This window comes from Chelonoidis abingdonii, chromosome 1 (genome assembly GCF_003597395.2).
Source record: "Chelonoidis abingdonii isolate Lonesome George chromosome 1, CheloAbing_2.0, whole genome shotgun sequence".
In the NCBI taxonomy this organism is placed as follows: domain Eukaryota; kingdom Metazoa; phylum Chordata; order Testudines; family Testudinidae; genus Chelonoidis; species Chelonoidis abingdonii.
Window position 1 is genome coordinate 359,866,790 of NC_133769.1, and position 18,605 is coordinate 359,885,394.

The 18,605-nt window shown below is 46.3% G+C and overlaps 1 protein-coding gene across 2 annotated transcripts in view; it reads right to left on the reverse strand.

Moving 5' to 3' along the window:
* ACER3 (alkaline ceramidase 3) overlaps positions 1 to 18,605 on the reverse strand; it is a 77,087-nt gene that overhangs the window by 2,522 nt on the left and 55,960 nt on the right. The window contains exons 7-10 of one of the 2 annotated variants that reach the window (XM_032771517.2): positions 16,753 to 16,811; positions 7,321 to 7,422; positions 3,193 to 3,297; positions 201 to 246 (exon numbers count right to left, since the gene is read on the reverse strand). In XM_032771517.2, the coding sequence (XP_032627408.1) occupies positions 201 to 246; positions 3,193 to 3,297; positions 7,321 to 7,422; positions 16,753 to 16,811 (312 nt within the window). Of the gene's footprint in view, positions 1 to 200; positions 247 to 357; positions 435 to 3,192; positions 3,298 to 7,320; positions 7,423 to 16,752; positions 16,812 to 18,605 lie in introns of those variants that run through there. The other variant, XM_032771518.2, reaches the window with a different exon arrangement.

Sequence of the window (18,605 nt, forward strand, 5' to 3'; positions counted from 1 at the left end):
AGATTTGCTTGCAATATAGCTTCTCAGAACAGAAACACAGTTCACTTGTTCTCAGTTTCTTGGAATTAATAAACAGAACACAATGTAAAAATAAAGCCAGAAACAGGAAGGCCTGGCCAATGAAGCGTGGTTAAGTGTAAGCCAACTGAATGGCCCACTTCTACACTGCATCAGTAAGTACAAAATGTTTGACAACTTACCTTCACCTTTGGCCTGTACTTCAGGAAAAGTGTCCTTGTGTATAAGCTAGGGGGAGAAATCCAATGAGCATTTATCAACCAAAGTGCCATAAGTTGAGGTACACAGCTACACTTCAGGCTTTGTCCAGAGCAAGTGCAACACTGATGACAGGAGTGATTCCCATGATTTCCTGACTGTACCAGGAGCACTTCTGTGATCACAGCTCAGCCTCAGCTTGTTCTGCCTGGGTTTACCTGGCACAAATGGAGGACTAGTCACAGAGCCCTGTTTTACTGGCTGTCATACAGCAGCAAGTGAGCTGTGTCTCCCCATCCCCACCCTTAAGGAAAGGGAGAGAGGAAGCTGGAAGAGCATTCCCTCCGTCACAGGGGAAACAGCAATCAGGCACTTGTGCCTCCCTAGCCTGGAGGGGTGGGAGAGCAAACTCCCTGAGTAGCCAGGGTGCTGAGCAAAGTTGCATGCTTTTACACTTGTGCTCATCCACCCTGTCCTCCCACTGTGTCTGCATCACCAGTGGGTTTTGTTTGGTTTTACAGACATTTACTTCAGGGAAGGAGGCACAGTTTGCACCTTCAGAAACCATGCTGGGTTATGTATGCCAGTCACATGCGCCCTTAGCATTTCTACAACACCAAAACTAGAACATTAGCTAATGGAAAGTTGCACGGTCTAGTTCCTGGAGCAGGGTTCTGGGTCAGTTGAAAAGGGAGCCATTAAATACTCTGCCACTCACTGTGTGACGTTGCGCAAATGTCTTAGGAAACCTGAGGCACGGAAGCGCCTGAGCAACTCACTAAAAGAACTCAGGAGTTCCTAGCACCTACCCTGATGCTTAATCCACTGGACTCCACTGCTTTATAACGATCGTGCTAGATGTCTACAAATATCTGAAACTTGTAAACTGCAAAGGGCAATGGGGACTATTTATCATGGAACAAAAGTATATAAGCTACTGTAGAAGGAGAAGATGAAATTAACCAAAATTGGTTCAATATTAGAAAAAGCTCTTACACTGAGAGCTCAGACTATGGAATAATTCAATAACAGCCCTGCCACTTCAGACTGGAGAAACCCTAGGAAAATGATACTATAGGGAGATCACTTAAGCACATCTAGAAAAATACTCCCGGGGTAATGCACGCAAAACCATTCCTCCCCCCCACCCATTTACAGCACTGTAAATCTAGCCTACAGTATTTAAAATGTCTGCATTAATTTGCTTTCTGTGAGGAACTTTTTATATCTAGGTGTACTCAAGCCATGCAGAGCACCTGCCTTCTACACTGAGCAGCTGCATTCAAGAGGACAGCAAGAAAATGCTATCACAAGGAGGCTGTTGGGACTGTCCCTAGTGAAAGAACCAAAAGGAAAATAACCAGTTTTATAACCGGCAAAAAAAACCACCACCACCCAACCCTGCTCTCAGTGTGGAAAAAGCTGTTTGAGAAGCTATTAAAATTCATATACTAGCTGGAATACCTCTTAAAGATATTTATTTTATGATTAGGGCCCTATCAGTTTCATGGCTGTGAAAAATGCCTCACAGACCGTGAAATAAGCCGTTCCTTGTGAAATCCCATGTCCCCTTGTTCCTAGGAGCGCCCCGCAAAGGGGCTGGGCTGGGGAGGGAGAGGACTTGTCCGTCCCCTGCACAGCTGCTTTGGGGGATGGGGGAGGAGAGACCAGACCCACCTCCACTTCCAGGAATGTCCTGCGGCTGCAAGAAGCTCTGCAGTTGCTGCCTTCAGTGTCCAGCTCAGAAGGCAGCACAGAGGGTGGCAATCCCATGACCCCCTTACAACATGTTTGCAGACCCCTCCACTATCAGCATCCTCACAATTCCCTTTTGGGTCGGGACCCCCACGGTTACGATACCATGAAATTTCACATGTAAACATCTGAAAATGTGAAATTTACCAATTTTCAAATCCTATAGCCGTGAAATTGACCATAACGGACTGTGAATTTGGTAGGGCCCTATTTATGGTTCAGAGGAGAGACAAAGCCATTCTGATGACACGTTGCAAATGAGCAACAAAAACATTTTACCTTCCAGCCTAAACCCTGTTCTAATTCTGATGTACAATAGAGAGCCGTACATAAAGAGCCAAAAGCGATTGGAAAATTTGAAAAGCACTTCCCGTGACCATGAATTCAGCACCATTCTTGCGAATACTTATGCTCATGTTCAACTTTAGTCCCATGAGTAGCCCCACTGAAATCAGAGGTGCCTGGACATCAATGTAACATTCTAGATGAAGACAGCACCATCGTCTCCCTGCTCCATGTGACATCTGCACCAGTTTTCAGCAGTGGAAGTGCTCATAGGAAGTTAAACACGGGTGTAAGTGTTTGCAGGATTGCAACCCGAAGGAATACAAACATTTAAGTTAACATCTTATGTTTGAAAAATGAAGCAATACAACTTCAAGTGCACTGGCATTTTCACTGCCGGACAGTGAAAAACCACAAGATTGCCATTATGAATTGCAACCCACCCTGCAGCACAAACAATTCTACACTCTAATATATAGTACAGATGCTCCTCAGGTTATGCAAACCTGACTTACGCAAATCCGCAATTATGGGAAAAGTTGCGTAAGTCGGGGAGCGTTTGTATATAGTCTTCTTAGACAGATTTCTCTACCAATTACAGAAACTTCCATCCCACTAGTTTAATAAAAATGGTTATTTTTCCCAATCTTTTCAGCTTATATGACATTTAAAGGGCAAGATGCAACTGGGAAAATACCTGTCAAAAACTAATCCTAAAACAGTTTCATGAACATCTAATGTAGGCAATGCCTGCTACCAAGGTAAATGCCCCAATACCCACAGAACAAAGCATAATTATGGAATAGATATTATTTTATTAGTGTGTCTGGTACTCTAAAATGATGCACTCCCAACTAGCAACTCAAATCTAAAACCATTTATAGAAACGCCACATACTTTGCTTAACAAGCTATGGGGAAAAAGGCTGTTTCCTACCTTAGTAGGATATGAAGGTAAGAGCCTAGGCCTGTAAAAATGTGCCACCAAGCATGAAATTGTGTCACGGCTCCAACAACAGGAGGCATCTTCTCTCGTAATCCCCTGTTCAAAGAAACATATCACAATGCATTTTTTTCCAGACTATGTAGTCCCAAGAAGCAGTGTTCACTTATCAGTTCATGTCACTGTTTCTGTATCTCAGTCATGTACTTCATGTGGTCAGTCTTTACTAAGTTAACAACTACTATGTGGATTTTCCCATTTCTAGTTTGGGAAGATGTTTGCCGAACCAGTCTTCTCATAGGTTTGGAAAACTACTGAGAGTCTTCTACTTGAAAGGAGTACTTAAATGGTTTAGACCACAACTTCAGGTATCATACTACTTAAGACACCAGAAAATACTAATGCATCTTACTTCTTTCCCACCAGTTTCCTGGCCAGTGTGAAAAAACAGAAGGTTTGAGAGAGAAATTGGAACCCTTCTGAAAAACTAACTCTGTATAAACTCAAAAGCTTCTCTCCCACCAACCGAAGCTGGTCCAATAAATATCTTACCTCACCCACCTAATCTTGGGACTGACATGGCTACAACAACACTGCATACTCACTTCTCTGTATCTGGTAGCCACTTCATCCCCTCTCACCAACCTCATGTGAAGTTTGTCTTGCCTCTCTCTCCTTCCCAGTGTGAGACAAGGACAGACTGGGTGGACAACTGTGAACCAAAGCACCAAGGACAGCAACTGCCTGATATATAATTCAAAGTGACTCTGGGTATGTGAGGCCCCAGAACCTGGGCTCCAGCCCAAGCCCAAATGTCTACACTGAAATTTTATAGCCCTGCAGCTGAGCCCTGGGAGCCCAAGTCAGCTGCCGTGGGCCAGCCACGAGGATTTTATTGCCATGTAGACATACACTGAAGAGTTTTGCTGGTTGGAAGCAGAATTCAGTGCAGAACTTGAAATGCTCTGCCCAGTTGGTTGACACTTGGCACTTTTAAGGGAACAGGACAAAGCAGAGAGAAGGGAGTCATGTTCTCTTAGCTCCTTTTCCTCATCAGAGTTCTAGAGACAATATGATTAAGTTGGCTTTATTTTGAGGTGGAGAGAGACAGTTTAAATATCTTTTCCTTCCTTTTAAAAATCTATTTTCACATTCAATAATAAAAATTGGATATGGTAGCTGATTTTATTTATTTCCTGTAACCCGTTAACTAGTTAGTGTTAGTCCTAGAGCTGGGTTGAGCTGGATATGCTTGTGCAGACACAAATGTGCTCATAAATAGCCAGGTTAATGTCATTCTGCATTAAGAACAGAAAGGGGAACCTCCACAATGTATATGTAACACATCAACACTCCTGGATCCATGCTCATAATCTTGAGTGGCAGGGGCTCCCATAGCTCATAATTCAAAACTTGGTGGCTCCATCCAGGGGGGTGTTCTGTGCTAACCTAGCTGTGGAACCGTAGCAACCTTTAGTTATTTCCATCAGTTCCATTCTCTGTGGAAGTTGAAACATGTTACAGAAGTGAAGTACAAAAAGGTTACAAAATCCTGAAATTTAAGAGGAGGCGGGTCAGTTCGTGTGACTCATAACTTAGGGCATGTCTACACTTACTGGGGATCGACACTGCGGTGATGTATGCACCAGGGGTCGATTTAGCGGGTCTTATCGATCACAGATCGCTCTCCCATTGACTATGGTACTCCACCAGAATGAGAAGCATAAGGTAAGTTGACGGGAGAGTGTCCCCCATCAACCCAGCGCAGTGTAGACTCCGCAATAAGTTGACCTAAGCTATGCTGACTCCAGCTATGTTAGTTACTTACTCAGATGAAGTAGTGTAACTTAGGTCTACTTACCCCCGTAGCGTAGACAAGGCCTTAGATTTCCAAAGAATAAAAATTACAAGCAAGAAAACTTATCTTCTCCAACGGTACCAGCTGTAGTAAGTCACCCCTGGAGATTCCAAAGCTCCAGGGACTTCTGATTAAAGCTATGAAACAGGTATAGTTGAATTAAAAATTACTGCAACAGGCAGCACCACACATTGTATGGTAGGAGGTACACTGACATTTTTTCCTTTCGCCAACTGGAGATGGAAAAAGGTGCTTCTTGCTATTGATGCAATCTACTAAAATGCAAACTGCAGGCAAAGGGCAGATTCCCTCAATTGATGGAGTGGTTTTGATCTCATCATCGTGTCAGCATGGCTGAAAAAGTAGTCAGCCCTTGTGCCAGTACCTGCAGCTTCAACGAACACTCTGTCATTTGTGCTGATACAGTCACATCCCTGTGCCAGATGTATCAATAGCATCAAGTTTTGGGCATGAGCTTCAACTGACATAGCTGGCACATTCACAGGTCTGAAAGCTCCAAGAAAACTCTGCTAGGACCAAGTTTCAGCTGGCCCAATGTTATGCATACATCATTAACAGCCACAACTGTGGCGGAAGGAGAATGTCAGGTTATACAATATGCCTTGCTGGGTTCTTGCCCAATATAGTAAACTACTGGTGCAATGCTATCAAAGTTGAAGTCAGTACAGGCCAAGAGAGTGCATGGACAGAGGAGGTGAGATCACAGGAGTCAACTGGGATCTTCCTGATGCAGGCCTCAACCTGTCCTTACAGAGAAATGAGTAAACATCCTTCAAACTGGTGGTTAGTACTACTGTTACCTTGCCAGACCTGTGCTCTATGATGCATAGACTTGACATCCAGTTGTGAAATTTGACAGTAGCTTTCTGTGAGCTTTTGTTTTAGAGGCCTTCCTGGCTGACTTTGCACTGGATTGACTTGAGGTTTTGTGGGGAGGCCAGGAGAGTCTCTTCAAATGCCACGCCAGGACACAAATGCCCCAAACGATGCAATTCTGTCAGACTAATTAGCTGTGATTCACCCTGAAACTCCTCCAAGAGTGGTCACTGTTCATTAGTTGACAGACATACACCTATACTGGATGTTGCCTGACCTTGTGGGCTGCTATTTTTGACATTTTGATGAGAAATAAGAGAGGAAGAAGGAAAAAAAAAAGGCAAAACCTGGAAAGATAACAGGCCCTACAACTCCCTTTTAGTGACCACAGTATGTTTTTTTAAAGTCTAGAATGAGACCCCGAAAAAAAGGAAGAAAGAAAGAAAGAAAATGTCTCAGCCAGGTGGCTGAAGGATATTGAGCTCACAGTTCTGACTCCAGATCAGTCAGCAGCAGTTCAGCCATGGAAGCCTCTTCAGTACCAACGGCAAGAAAAGGACCAAATGTTATAGGCACTAGAGGTCACTATGGGTACGTCCATACCGCAGTTAAATACCTGCAGCTGGTCTGGGTCAGCTGGCTTGGACTGCGGGCCTGTAAAACTGAGGTGCAGAAGCTTGGGCTTGGGCTGGTGCCTGGGCTTTGGGACCCTCCCCCCTTGTAGGATACCAGAGCTTGGACTCCAGTCCGAGCCTGAACATCCAATTTTATAGCCCTGAAGTCCAAGCTCACACAGGCCAGTCACAGGTATTGTAGTGTACAAGTATCCTATGGTTCCACAGCAAGGGGAACCCAAGATGTCTTCCCCACAGCAGGGGGAACCCAAGGATATAAAGCTGTTTGAATTTTGAGCTATGGACATTCTCCACAGCTAGGAGCATGGACATAGGAGTGTTCTGTTATCACCATGCTTTGGTGAATGTGCTTTCAAACGTGTGAGTATATTTAAGTAAAGAAACAGCTACTGATTAAGCATCAAGTTTAGCATCAAAACTCTCAGTCCATGAAAGAGGTGCTTAAACTATATATATCAAACTTTTTCAAGAACTAGTTTCAAAGTAGCTGTAGATAAGTAAGATATTTAGTATTCCATCTCGAGGGCTGCCAACAAAATTACCAGTTAAATTCCAATTCCAGAATTTCTACATAATTTTTCAAGCTAACAATACTTAGAATTTGAGCAGCCCTTAGAGGTCTACTGTGTTGCGAGAGCTAATCAAGAGCAGACTGGATAAAACACTTGTCAATATTCTGTGTGGCTTATACTGCACATATTAGGAGATAGACTCAGAATTATTCTGCAGAAAACAAAGCAAGCCATGGAACTCAGAGATTAAAAGATATGCAGACAAGTTGCAAATGCTTACCTCAATTTATCACAGAAAATGTTGTCTACATTCCAAAAAAAAAATCCCATTAAAAATACACTTAAGGATGTATAGCCCAGACCCCTAAGCCATGGGTATACCCTAGGGAGAGAGAAGCAAAGTGAAATTTAGTTTTTAGGATACAAACTGCATTTAAAGTACATATATAAATTACACTATTTATAAGTTAAATGCCTGGTGGAAAAAAAGTTTAAAATTCCTTTTACGGGACACCGTCAACTTGAAATTTAATCACATTTTAAGAACTGAATTAAAGGTACAGTACTGTCAGGTAAAACATCTCATTTTTGGGGTGATCACTCATTTTCCTCCTAGACGTTTCTTACCCTAATGACTAGGTGTGAAAAAAACCAATACAAACAAGAGAGGAAAACAATTAAACTGGTTATTCCAATGCATGGACTAAACCGAAAGAATTTTTCTCCCTCTCTAATCTCTTTCAGTTATTCTTTGGTATTACTTCTAACAGTGATAGGTAAGAGTTTCAGACAGAAGCGTTATGGGTTGTTGTTGGGTTTTTTCTAAGTAGACTGGGTCCCTTTAACATTCAAAGCAAAAATTAAAGCGGCATACCAACGCCAATCACTAGCCCAGCGGACAGTTTTAGAAAAAGTCATTTCAGCTTGTGTTTTACCAACAAGAGCCATTAGGAAAAAAAAATCCTATTTAGGATACAAGACAAATGTGCTGAAGAACCACAGATGTAAGGCAGCACATCGTTCATAAATCCAATCTTACTGTTTGCATTCTTGTAGGCCACAGAATCTTTAATTTCTTAGTGAAAGTAGGTGAAGTTTTTTCCTTTGACAGCACTAGGACAAGTCCTCAAAAATATCCGATTCCAACCCCAAGAGGCTACCATGAAACACAGTTCATGTTATTTTTATCACCACGAATACACAGCTCAGAGTTTGGTTTAAGATGCATTTCTAAGTTGCTTATTGTCTTTTGCATTATTTTTGTCACTGTGATTTATCATCTATAGAAACAGCAATATCACTGATAAGAACATATCCTGTATCAAGACAAATGGATAGGGCTTTTTAAATGTAAATAAAATTCTTTGACAGCAGTGCTTGCTGTTAATATACATTTTGGAGTTATGGAGTCTAGTGATTGGCATTAGGCATGTCGTTTATACGCTTGTAGATATTTTTTCCTCAAGGCAAACACATCAGACATACACAGTATGTGTTACTGAGGAGGTAAACACAAAACCCATTCACGTCATCAGCAGACTGATTTCCAGCTAGCATTTATTTAGTACCATAAATATAACAGGCAAGCTGAGCCAAAGAACCAAAATGTCCTTACCCAAAGAACTTACTTTCTAAGGGCACAAGTTGGCTGAACATATGAACGAGCAAAGAAAGGCATACATTATATACCAGGGTAGGCAACCTATGGCACACGTGCCAAAGGTGACATGTGAGCTGATTTTCAGTGGCACTCACACTGCCCAGGTCCTGGCCACTGGTCTGGAGGGCTCTGCATTTTAATTTAATTTTAAATGAAGCTTCTTAAACATTTTAAAAACCTTACTTACTTTACATACAATAATAGTTTAGATATATATGATAGACTTCTAGAAAGAGATCTTCTAAAAAATGTTAAAATGTATTACTGGCACGTGAAACCTTAAATTAGAGTGAATAAATGAAGACTTGGCACAACACTTCTGAAAGGTTGCCAAGCCCTGTTATATACTGTTAATTACAGCTGGAATGGCTCATTAAATAGATGGGGTTATGTGCTTCATGGAGGAGGAAAGAGAAGAGGGTTTACATGCATTATTAACTAAGAGTCTGGTCCACGAGCACAAGGCAGCATAAATGAAGGCACAATGTGGGACTGGGCGAAAGAGATGCTCTGAGCAATCAGACTAGGAGGGTGTGTGGGAAATGAAAGGCGAATGGTTAGGAGACACAGGTAGAAGCATAGTTCTGAAGAGTTCTGGAAGTAAGAAGCCAGAGCAGGAGTCTAACGAAGGGAGGCCCAATCTGAGTCATAGAAGACAAAGATCTTAGGGGCTAAGTTTGGATGGATTTGAGGAAGAGAAGATATTGGGGGTGGGGGGTGTAGGTAAAGGAAGGATATTTTTGCAGTTAGGCACTAGACTGTGCCTCAGGATAGCAGAGTTCAGGAAGGGATAAATTTTGGCAACGTGGAGGAAGTAATTACAGGATATGGTGAGGGTCTGGATATGAGAGAAGAAGAAAGTGACTGAATGTCATCAAGTATTGGGTAAGAGAGGAAGGTGGGGTAAGAGAAGGAAAGGTTTGGTTTTATGCATTTTAACTGGAGTGATAGCAGAATATATAAGATAAGATGTTGGAAAGATAGGCAGAGTTGTTGGGATTTACAGGGCTGGAAAGACAGTAAAACTAAGCTACACACACACACACACTCTCTCTCTCTCTCTGGTAGCAAAATTCAAGATGGATATATATTGCTCAAAGCTAAGCAGTATCTGAACCCCTGAGAGAAAAGATTACTCAAGCAGGAGAAACATAAAAGAGAGGAGAGGGCATAAAGCGAACCAAGAAACTTAATTTAATATATTTATTCAGACTGGCTGCTCTGTTTCTTCAGTTTAGACAAGAGACTTTTCATTGGTTCTCAGTTCTTCCAGTACTTTTGATACCATTCCTTTTATTTTTGGGGAAAAAAATTAAATTCCCAACTTCACATATATCATACTTTACCCATTCAAGACAGTAACTTCAATAAAACTTTCACCTTTCAGCATCCAAGTACTTTACATGCTAATTTTAAGTACTGGGCTGCAGGGAAAACATTAACTGAAGTGCTTAACCCCATGACAGACCTCCACTTCTGTCAGCTACTAGAATTATTGTTTGTGAACCAGCAGTATTTGCAGTACTTTACAAAACATAAAGGGAGAGAGTCCCTGTGCCTGAACAAATCTACAAACTACCAATCCAAAGCTACCATCAAAACAGTTGACAAAAGACGTTCTCTCTGGCGCTTTTCGTCGGCAAAAAAGACAGTTACTCACCTTTGTAACTGTTCTTCGAGATGTGTTGCTCATATCCATTAGGTGTGTGCGCGCCGCGTGCATGTTCGTTGGAAGATTTTTACCCTAGCAACACTCGGTGGGTTGGCTGCGTCGCCCCCTGGAGTGGCACCATTATGGCGCCAGATATATACCCCTGCTGACCCAACGGCCCTTCAGTTCCTTCTTGCCGGTTACTCCGATAGAGGGGAAGGAGGGTGGGTTTGGAATGGATATGAGCAACACATCTCGAAGAACAACAGTTACAAAGGTGAGTAACCGTCTTTTCTTCTTCAAGTGCTTGCTCATATCGATTCCAATTAGGTGATTCCCTAGCCTTACCTAGGCGGTGGGGTCGGAGTGAGATGTTGCAGAATGCAAAACTGCTGAGCCAAATGCTGCATCATCTCTGGACTGTTGAACCAATGCGTAATGTGAGGTAACGGTGTGAATCGATGACCAGGTAGCTGCCCGACATATTTCCTGGATGGGAACATGGGCCAGGAAGGCGGCAGATGAAGCTTGAGCCCAAGTAGAATGAGTGGTGAGGTGGCTAGCCGGAACGTGAGCCAAATCATAGCATGTACAGATGCAGGATGTTACCCAAGATGTTACCGGTAGGCCGTTCATCTGGTCTGCCACAGCTACAGAAAGCTGAGGTGACCTTCGGAAGGGTTTTGTTCTCTCGATATAAAAGGCGAGAGCCCTGCGAACGTCTAGGGTGTGCAACTGTTGTTCCCGACGCGATGGGTGCGGCTTCGGGAAAAAGACTGGGAGGAAGATGTCTTGATTGACATGAAAGGTGGCCACCACTTTAGGGAGGAACGAGGGGTGTGGTCGCAGCTGTACCTTGTCCTTATGGAATACCGTATACGGGGTGTCCGCTGTCAAGGCCCAAAGCTCAGATACTCGTCTTGCCAAAGTAATAGCGACGAGGAAGGCTGTCTTCCAGGAAAGGTACAGCAGCGAGCAGGTGGACAGTGGTTCGAAAGGAGCACTCATAAGCTTGGCTAGCACTAAGCTGAGATCCCAGGTAGGGGTCGAGCATCTGACTTGAGGGTACAAACGCTCCAATCTCTTGAGGAACCTTGAAACTATGGGGTGAGAGAAGATTGATCGGCCATTTTCCTCTGGGTGGAAGGCGGAGATGGCTGCCAGATGCACCTTTATGGAAGAGACCGCTAGGCCCTGTTCTTTTGTGGACCAGAGATAGTCCAGGACAGTAGGAACGGACACCTGCCTGGGGTCTGAGTTACGCTGAGCGCACCAGCAGGAGAAACACTTCCACTTGGCCAGATGTGTCATCCTAGTCGAAGGCTTCCTACTGCTCAAGAGCACCTGTTGGACCGAGGCAGAGCAACGCAACTCATTGGCTCAACAACGCAGCAATCATGCTGTGAGGTGAAGAGACTGCAGATCCGGATGGTGAAGCCTGCCGAAGTCCTGCGTTATGAGATCCGGCCAGAATGGCAGGGGAATCGGGTCTGCCACTGAGAGGTCGAACAACATGGTGTACCAGTGCTGCCTCGGCCACGCTGGAGCAATCAGGATCAGGTGGGCGCTGTCCCTGACCTTGAGTAGCAGACTCTGATGGACGAATGGAAATGGGTGGAAGAAGCTAGAGTAGGTGCCTCTTCCAGGGATCAGGAATGCGTCTGAGGGGAGCCGCGGGAGGCATCCCTAGGAAGGAGAAACAACACCTGGCATTTCCTGTTCTCTTGGGAGGCAAAGAGGTTTATGTGGGGAAACCCCCACTTCCGGAAAACAGAATGAATGATATCTGGATGAATCGACCACTCGTGAGACAGGAAGGATCTGCTGAGGTGATCCGCCAGAGTGTTCTGGACTCCTGGGAGAAAAGACGCTACCAAATTGATCGAGTGGGCTATGCAAAAGTCCCAGAGGTGAACAGCTTCTTGACAAAAGAGGGAGGAGCGCGCTCCGCCCTGCTTGTTTATGTAAAACATGGCCGTTGTGTTGTCCGTGAACACTGATACACAACGGCCTTGGAGATGGTCTCGAAACACCTGGCATGCTAGACAGACCGCTCTCAGCTCCGGGACATTGATGTGCAAGGCCAGCTCTTGAGGCGACCAGAGGCCTTGAGTGCGAAGGCCCTCGAGGTGGGCACCCCAACCCAGAGATGACACGTCCGTGGTTAGGGCCATCGAGGGTTGCGGTGGGTGGAATAGCATCCCTGCACAGACTAGAGTGGGGTTTAGCCACCAGCTTAGGGAGCCCAGAACCTTCTGGGAAATAGTGAGCACCAAGTCCAGGCTGTCTCTGCGTGGTTGGTATATAGAAGCAAGCCAGGTTTGAAAGGGACGGAGGCGTAGCCTCGCGTGCTTGGTCACGAAGGTGCAGGAGGCCACATGAACTACTAGGCTGAGGCAGGTGCACACTGATGTTGTTGGGAAAGTTTGAAGACCTTGAATAATTGAAGCCATTGCTTGAAAACGCGACTGCGGGAGGCAGGCTCTGGCCAGACTGGAGTCCAGAACCGCTTCTATGAAGTCTATTCTCTGCGTGGGTGTCAGAGTAGACGTCTCTGTGTTGATCATCAGGCCTAGGCTCCCAAAGAGGTCTTCGACGATGCGCAGGTGCTGCGACACTTGTAACTGGGAAGTCCCTCGAATGAGCCAATCATCGAGATACGGGTAGACGTGTACCCAACGACGCCAGAGGGAGGCGGCGACTACAGCCACGCATTTTGTGAACACACGTGGAGCTGTAGAAAGGCCAAATGGAAGCACAGCGAACTGAAAGTGTTGATGGTTGACCACAAAACGGAGGTACCGTCTGTGTGGCGGGTAAATTGCGATGTGGAAATACGCGTCCTTCATATCGAGGGCGGCGTACCAGTCTCCTGGATCCAGGGACGGGATAATGGTCCCCAGGGTTCCCATGCGGAACTTCAGCTTTACCATGAATTTGTTGAGTTCTCGCAGGTCTAGGATCGGTCGTAGACCTCCCTTTGCCTTGGGGATTAGGAAGCAGCGGGAATAAAACCCTTTGCCCCTCATGTCTTTTGGCACCTCCTCTATGGCTCCCATGGCGAGGAGCGACTGGACCTTTTGTAAGAGGAATGCTCATGAGAGGGGTCCCTGAAGAGGGATGGGGAGGGAGGGTGGGAAGGTGGGGTGGAAACAAACTGGAGGTGATATCCCACTTCCACCTTCCGCAGGACTCAACGATCTGAAGTTAGCTGGGACCAGGCAGGGAGGAATTGTGAGATGCAGTTGAAAAAGAGAGAGGAGAAGGATCCGATAGAGCAATTGGTGGGCCGCCTTTGGGCGTCCCATCAAAAGTTCTGCTTGGGCCCCGCTCGTGGTTTAGGGGGCACCTGATTTTGACCTCCTTGAGAGCCAGACTGTCTCCGATGATTCCCTCTGCCATGCCTTCTGCTAAAGTCCTGATGCGACCTAGGCGGGGCATTAGGGCGGTGTGGCTGGGGCCGGAAGGTCCTGCATTGGGTCACTGGCGTGTGCATACCCAGCAAGTGCATTATAACGCGATTGTTCTTCAGACTTTGCAATATGGGGTCAGTTTTATCTGAGAACAGGTCCTGGCCTTTGAAGGGCAAATCCTGACTAGTTCGTTGTAATTCAGGGGGAAGGCCTGATACCTGGAGCCAGGAGATAACACCTCATCGTCACTCCTGATGCCAGGGTTCTGGCTGCAGAGTCTGCTGCATCCAGAGAGGCTTGGAGGGAGGTTCTTGCTACCTTTTTACCCTCCTCAAGTAGGGCCATAAATTCTTGATGGGATTCCTGGGGAAGAAGCTCCATAAACTTCCCCAAGGACACCCATGTGTTAAAGTTATATCTACTTAGGAGGACTTGTTGGTTTGCCACCCTAAGTAGGACGCCCCCGGCCAAGTATATTTTGTGGCCTAGGAGGTCCATGCGTCTAGCCTCTTTTGACTTAGGAGCCGGGGCTTGCTGGCCATGACGCTCCCTCTCGTTCACCGTGCACCACTAAAGAGCAAGGAGGTGAGTGAATATAGAGATATTCATACTCCTTTGAGGGGACCATATATTTTCTCTCTACTCCCCTTGCTGTAGGTGGAAACGAGGCTGGGGATTGCCAAATGGTATCCGCATTAGCCTGTATGGTGTGGATAAATGGAAGAGCCATTCTAGTAGGTGCATCAGCTGATAGGATGTCCACGACCGTGTCCTCTATTTCAGGGACCTCCTCCACCTGTAAGTTCATATTCTGAGCCACTCATCTCAAAAGGTCTTGATGGGCCCTGAGATCAATTGATGGAGGGCCTGAGGAGGATGTTCCCGCCACCGCCTCATCAGGCGAGAAGGAGGAGGAGAGGCCCGGGACGAGGGGATCCTGTGGGGTCTACTGCACTTGAGGAGTGTCATCTGTGTCAGGTGGAACTTGGGTGTCTGCAGATGGTATCGGAGCCTCATCTGTGCCTGTGGGGGCGGGGAGGGCGGTGCTTACTGTCGCCTCTGGTACCCGGTGTTCTGACGGGGCCGACCGTGGAGCTACTGATGGAGCACCTTGGGCCTGGTAGTATGCCCACAGTGTCCAGAAGGACCAGTGATGAGGCCCTTGCTCGTGGCTCTGGCTCTCTGGGAATATATGGCTGGGGACATCAGAGTCACGCTCCTGAGGATAGGATGTGCTACCAGCCTGCGATGACACCGATGTGTCTCGATGGCCACTGCGGTGCCGACAGACCCTGGAAGGGCGCCACTGTTCTGGATGCTTGATCCCGGGGCGGTACCGGGGAGTGGTACTGGGAGCTATAACGGTACCATGAGCGAGACCTGGACCTTCTACCATAGCAGTGCCAGGAGGTTGACCAGGATCTCAAGCCCCTTTGTCTGGAGCGACTGCGGGATACACAGTGCCGAGGGCGGTACCGTGAGTCGGATCGGTACCGGGAGTATCCGGCCGGCGAATGAGATGTCGAACAGTGCCACGATGGAGAGCGGTGCCAGGACTGTGAGCGGCGCCGGGAGTGGGAACAGCGTGATCAAGAGCGTGATCTTGAACGATGTCTCTCTGTTGGACCAACGTAAGGTGGCCTTACCAGAGCCGGTTTTCTGATGGATTGTATGACCCGCGCCGGGGGTTGAGGCTGTGTCTAGCTCCCTTGCCATGGAGAAGGTCTCCGGTGTAGAAGGGAGGGCAAGCTCAACCACAGCATGAGCAGGGGAGCCGTCAGGCACCGGACTCAACGGCCCTTGTGGGACTGGAATTGACGGTGCCGCGCTCGGTGGAGCCGCAATCGGCAGTACCACAGTCGATGGTGCCGCGGCAGAGGAGGTGCTAAACGAACCATCTTCGAAGAGCGCTCCTTCTGTGGAGCTGAAGCAGCTGGAGCGCTACATTGCTTCCTGGGTCGCAGGGACAGGGAGTGGTGCCGAGCAGATGTCGGTGCCGGGGCTCCTTCTTGGTACTGGAGCGGTCCGGGACCGAAGGGGCGCTCCTTACAGAAGCAGTCTGTTGGGTGCTCGGTACCGATGCTGCAGGACTAAAGTGCCAACTCCATGTGGAGCTGTTTCAATCGAAAGTCCCGGTCCTTCTTCGTCCTTCGTTTAAACGACTTGCAGATGCGGTAGTTATCAGTAAGGTGGGATTCCCCAAGGCACTTGAGGCAGGAGTTGTGGGGATCCCCTATTGGCATCGGCTTTTGGCACGCCGAGCACGGTTTGAATCCCGGTGCCTTGGCCATGGGCCCATACCGGGGTGGAGGAAAAGGGACTAATCCCCGATCCCCCCTTAAACTATATACACTAACTGTAAATACAACAACTAATACTAACTATAACTACAAGAACTCGAACTATACACACAACAAACAGCAAAGAACTATGAGTAGCTGGGGATGTGGAGATCAGCAAAGCTGCACTCCACAGTTCCAACGACCGTCACGGGCAGTAAGAAGGAACTGAAGGGCCGTTGGGTCAGCAGGGGTATATATCCAGCACCATAACAGTGCCTCTCCAGGGGGCGACCCAGCCGACTCACCGAGTGTTGCTAGAGTAAAAATCTTCTGAAGAACGTGCACGCGGTGCGCACACACCTAATTGGAATCGATATGAGCAAGCACTCGAAGAAGAACTTGTGACTTTTGGGGTGTGTGTTTGTGTTTTTAAGACCTCTGAATGACAAAAGTTTTGTTGTTCAGTTGCCAGTGTAGACAAAGCCTAATTTCAATGAAATATCTTTACCGAAAGACATGAAACACTCCTCCATTGCAACAAGACAGAGAGCATATGACTTTGCATCTCACTCATTTAGAGAAGTGGTCAGCAATGCCAGTTTCTCATGTTAAGATGTTTTCAAAATGCACAACTCTTAGATGCAAACACCTAGTTAGAACATATCTACTTGTAATGCTGAGCAAAAACAAACAAACAGTCACTTACCACAATACAATATATACAGATCGAAGTACTATAATAGAAACCAGTGCTCCATACACAATCTGCAGGAAAGTAGGGATAAAATTCAATGTTAGTGTGTCACAGGCAGGTATTATTGAGTTTGTATACCATACTAACGCAAAAGAAAACTAAATGTTTGTTGGTTTATCATCTATAGTATCTTTACTGACTTTTTTAAACCATCATTTTGTCTATTTTTCAGTATAGAGAATAATTTTCCACCTTTAACTTTCCAAACAAAAGAAAAATAAAAACAAAGCCATAGTACAAAATGCCTTCCAAAATAGAAGCGTGGTTATATCCAGGCCCAACTGTTGGAGAGGTTTAGCTCTTTTTCTGGAGATAGGAAAATCCAGAGCTCAGGGACAGGTCAGGAATTGAATTAGAAAGTAAGCATTAGGCAGCACTCTTGTATTCTAGTCACTATGGTGAAGACAAGGAAAAGTGCAGTTCACAGCTCAAAAGGTAGTCAGCATCCTGCAGTTGAGTTTTGATTAGGGAGCACATCACCATGTCTTCCCTTCTCTGTGCACTTTAATCCAGGCCTGCACAGATGACAATGGCCTTGGACGGTGTCTAAAGTAGCAACTCCTTCACAGACAGCGTTTGCGACTAATGATACCGTGCAGCATTACTGAAAGCAGAAATCTGAACAGACTTCACAGTGTCTACCATTCAGCAACAGGGCCGTCCAGAGGATTCAGGGGGCCTGGGGCAAAGCAATTTCGGGGACCCCTTCCATAAAAAAAATTGCAATACTATATTCTCGTGGGGGCCCCTGCGGGCCCCGGGCAAGTTGCCCCACTTGCTCCCCCCACAGGCAGCCCTGGGAAAAATAAACCTTCCACATCTCGGCACAAACCCAGTTTTGAAAAAACTTCTTTACAAGGTATCACTGGTTCTCAGAATCAGCTAGTGCTAAAAGGCACTAAAGCTCATTAAAAGGGTTGGACGAATATTTTCCGTCAAAACTTTTTTTGGATCAAAAACTAGGGGTTTTTTAAAAGCAGAAAAAAAATCATGGACAATGTCTACTTTCCTTCAAAATTTGTTGTGGTTTTTTTAATTGAAAAGCTGAAATTAGTCTGCCAAAACCTGAACGTGGTTTGGGGTTTCAGAAGTGTGTGGCCAAATATTTGCTGCTTGCTGTGTTTGATTGTTCAAAGATATAAAAAATTCTGCTTAAAAAAAATCCAAAACTTTTGAACCACCTCAGCTTGTGACCAAACGCCTGAGCCCATCCAGTGAGAGATTTTTCCAGGTTTGATACTCTGCTGGCTTCCTTGACTCATATCTGTCTCCATAACTTTGGGTTCATTTAGGTTAGAACATAAGAACAGCCATATTGGGTCAAATCAAAGGTGCATCCAGCCCAGTAATCCTGTCTACCAACAATGGCCAATGCCAAGTGCCCCAGAGGGAGTAAACCTAACAGGTAATGATCAAGTGATCTCTCTCCTGCCAGCCATCTCCACCCTTGGACAAACAGAGGCTAGGGACACCATTCCTTACCCACGGGGGGCGTCTCTGGGGGACGGTCGAGGGGGCAAAGAAGCAGCTTGAGGTGAGATTCTGAAGGGGGCAGCAGTTGGGGGCAGGAAGTGGGTGGGGTCAGATGGGGGACAGGACGCCTTCTTGGGAGGCACAGCCTCCTGTTCTAAAGCCTATCAGCAGTTTCGGGGGGCGTCTCTGGGGGACGTGAGGGGGCAAGTAAGCAGATTGAGGTTGGAGATTCTGAAGGGGGCGCAGTTGGGGGCAGGAAGTGTGGGGTCCAGATGGGGGACAGGGCCTGTCTTGGAGGCAACAGCCTCCTGTTCTAAAGCTCTCAGCAGTTT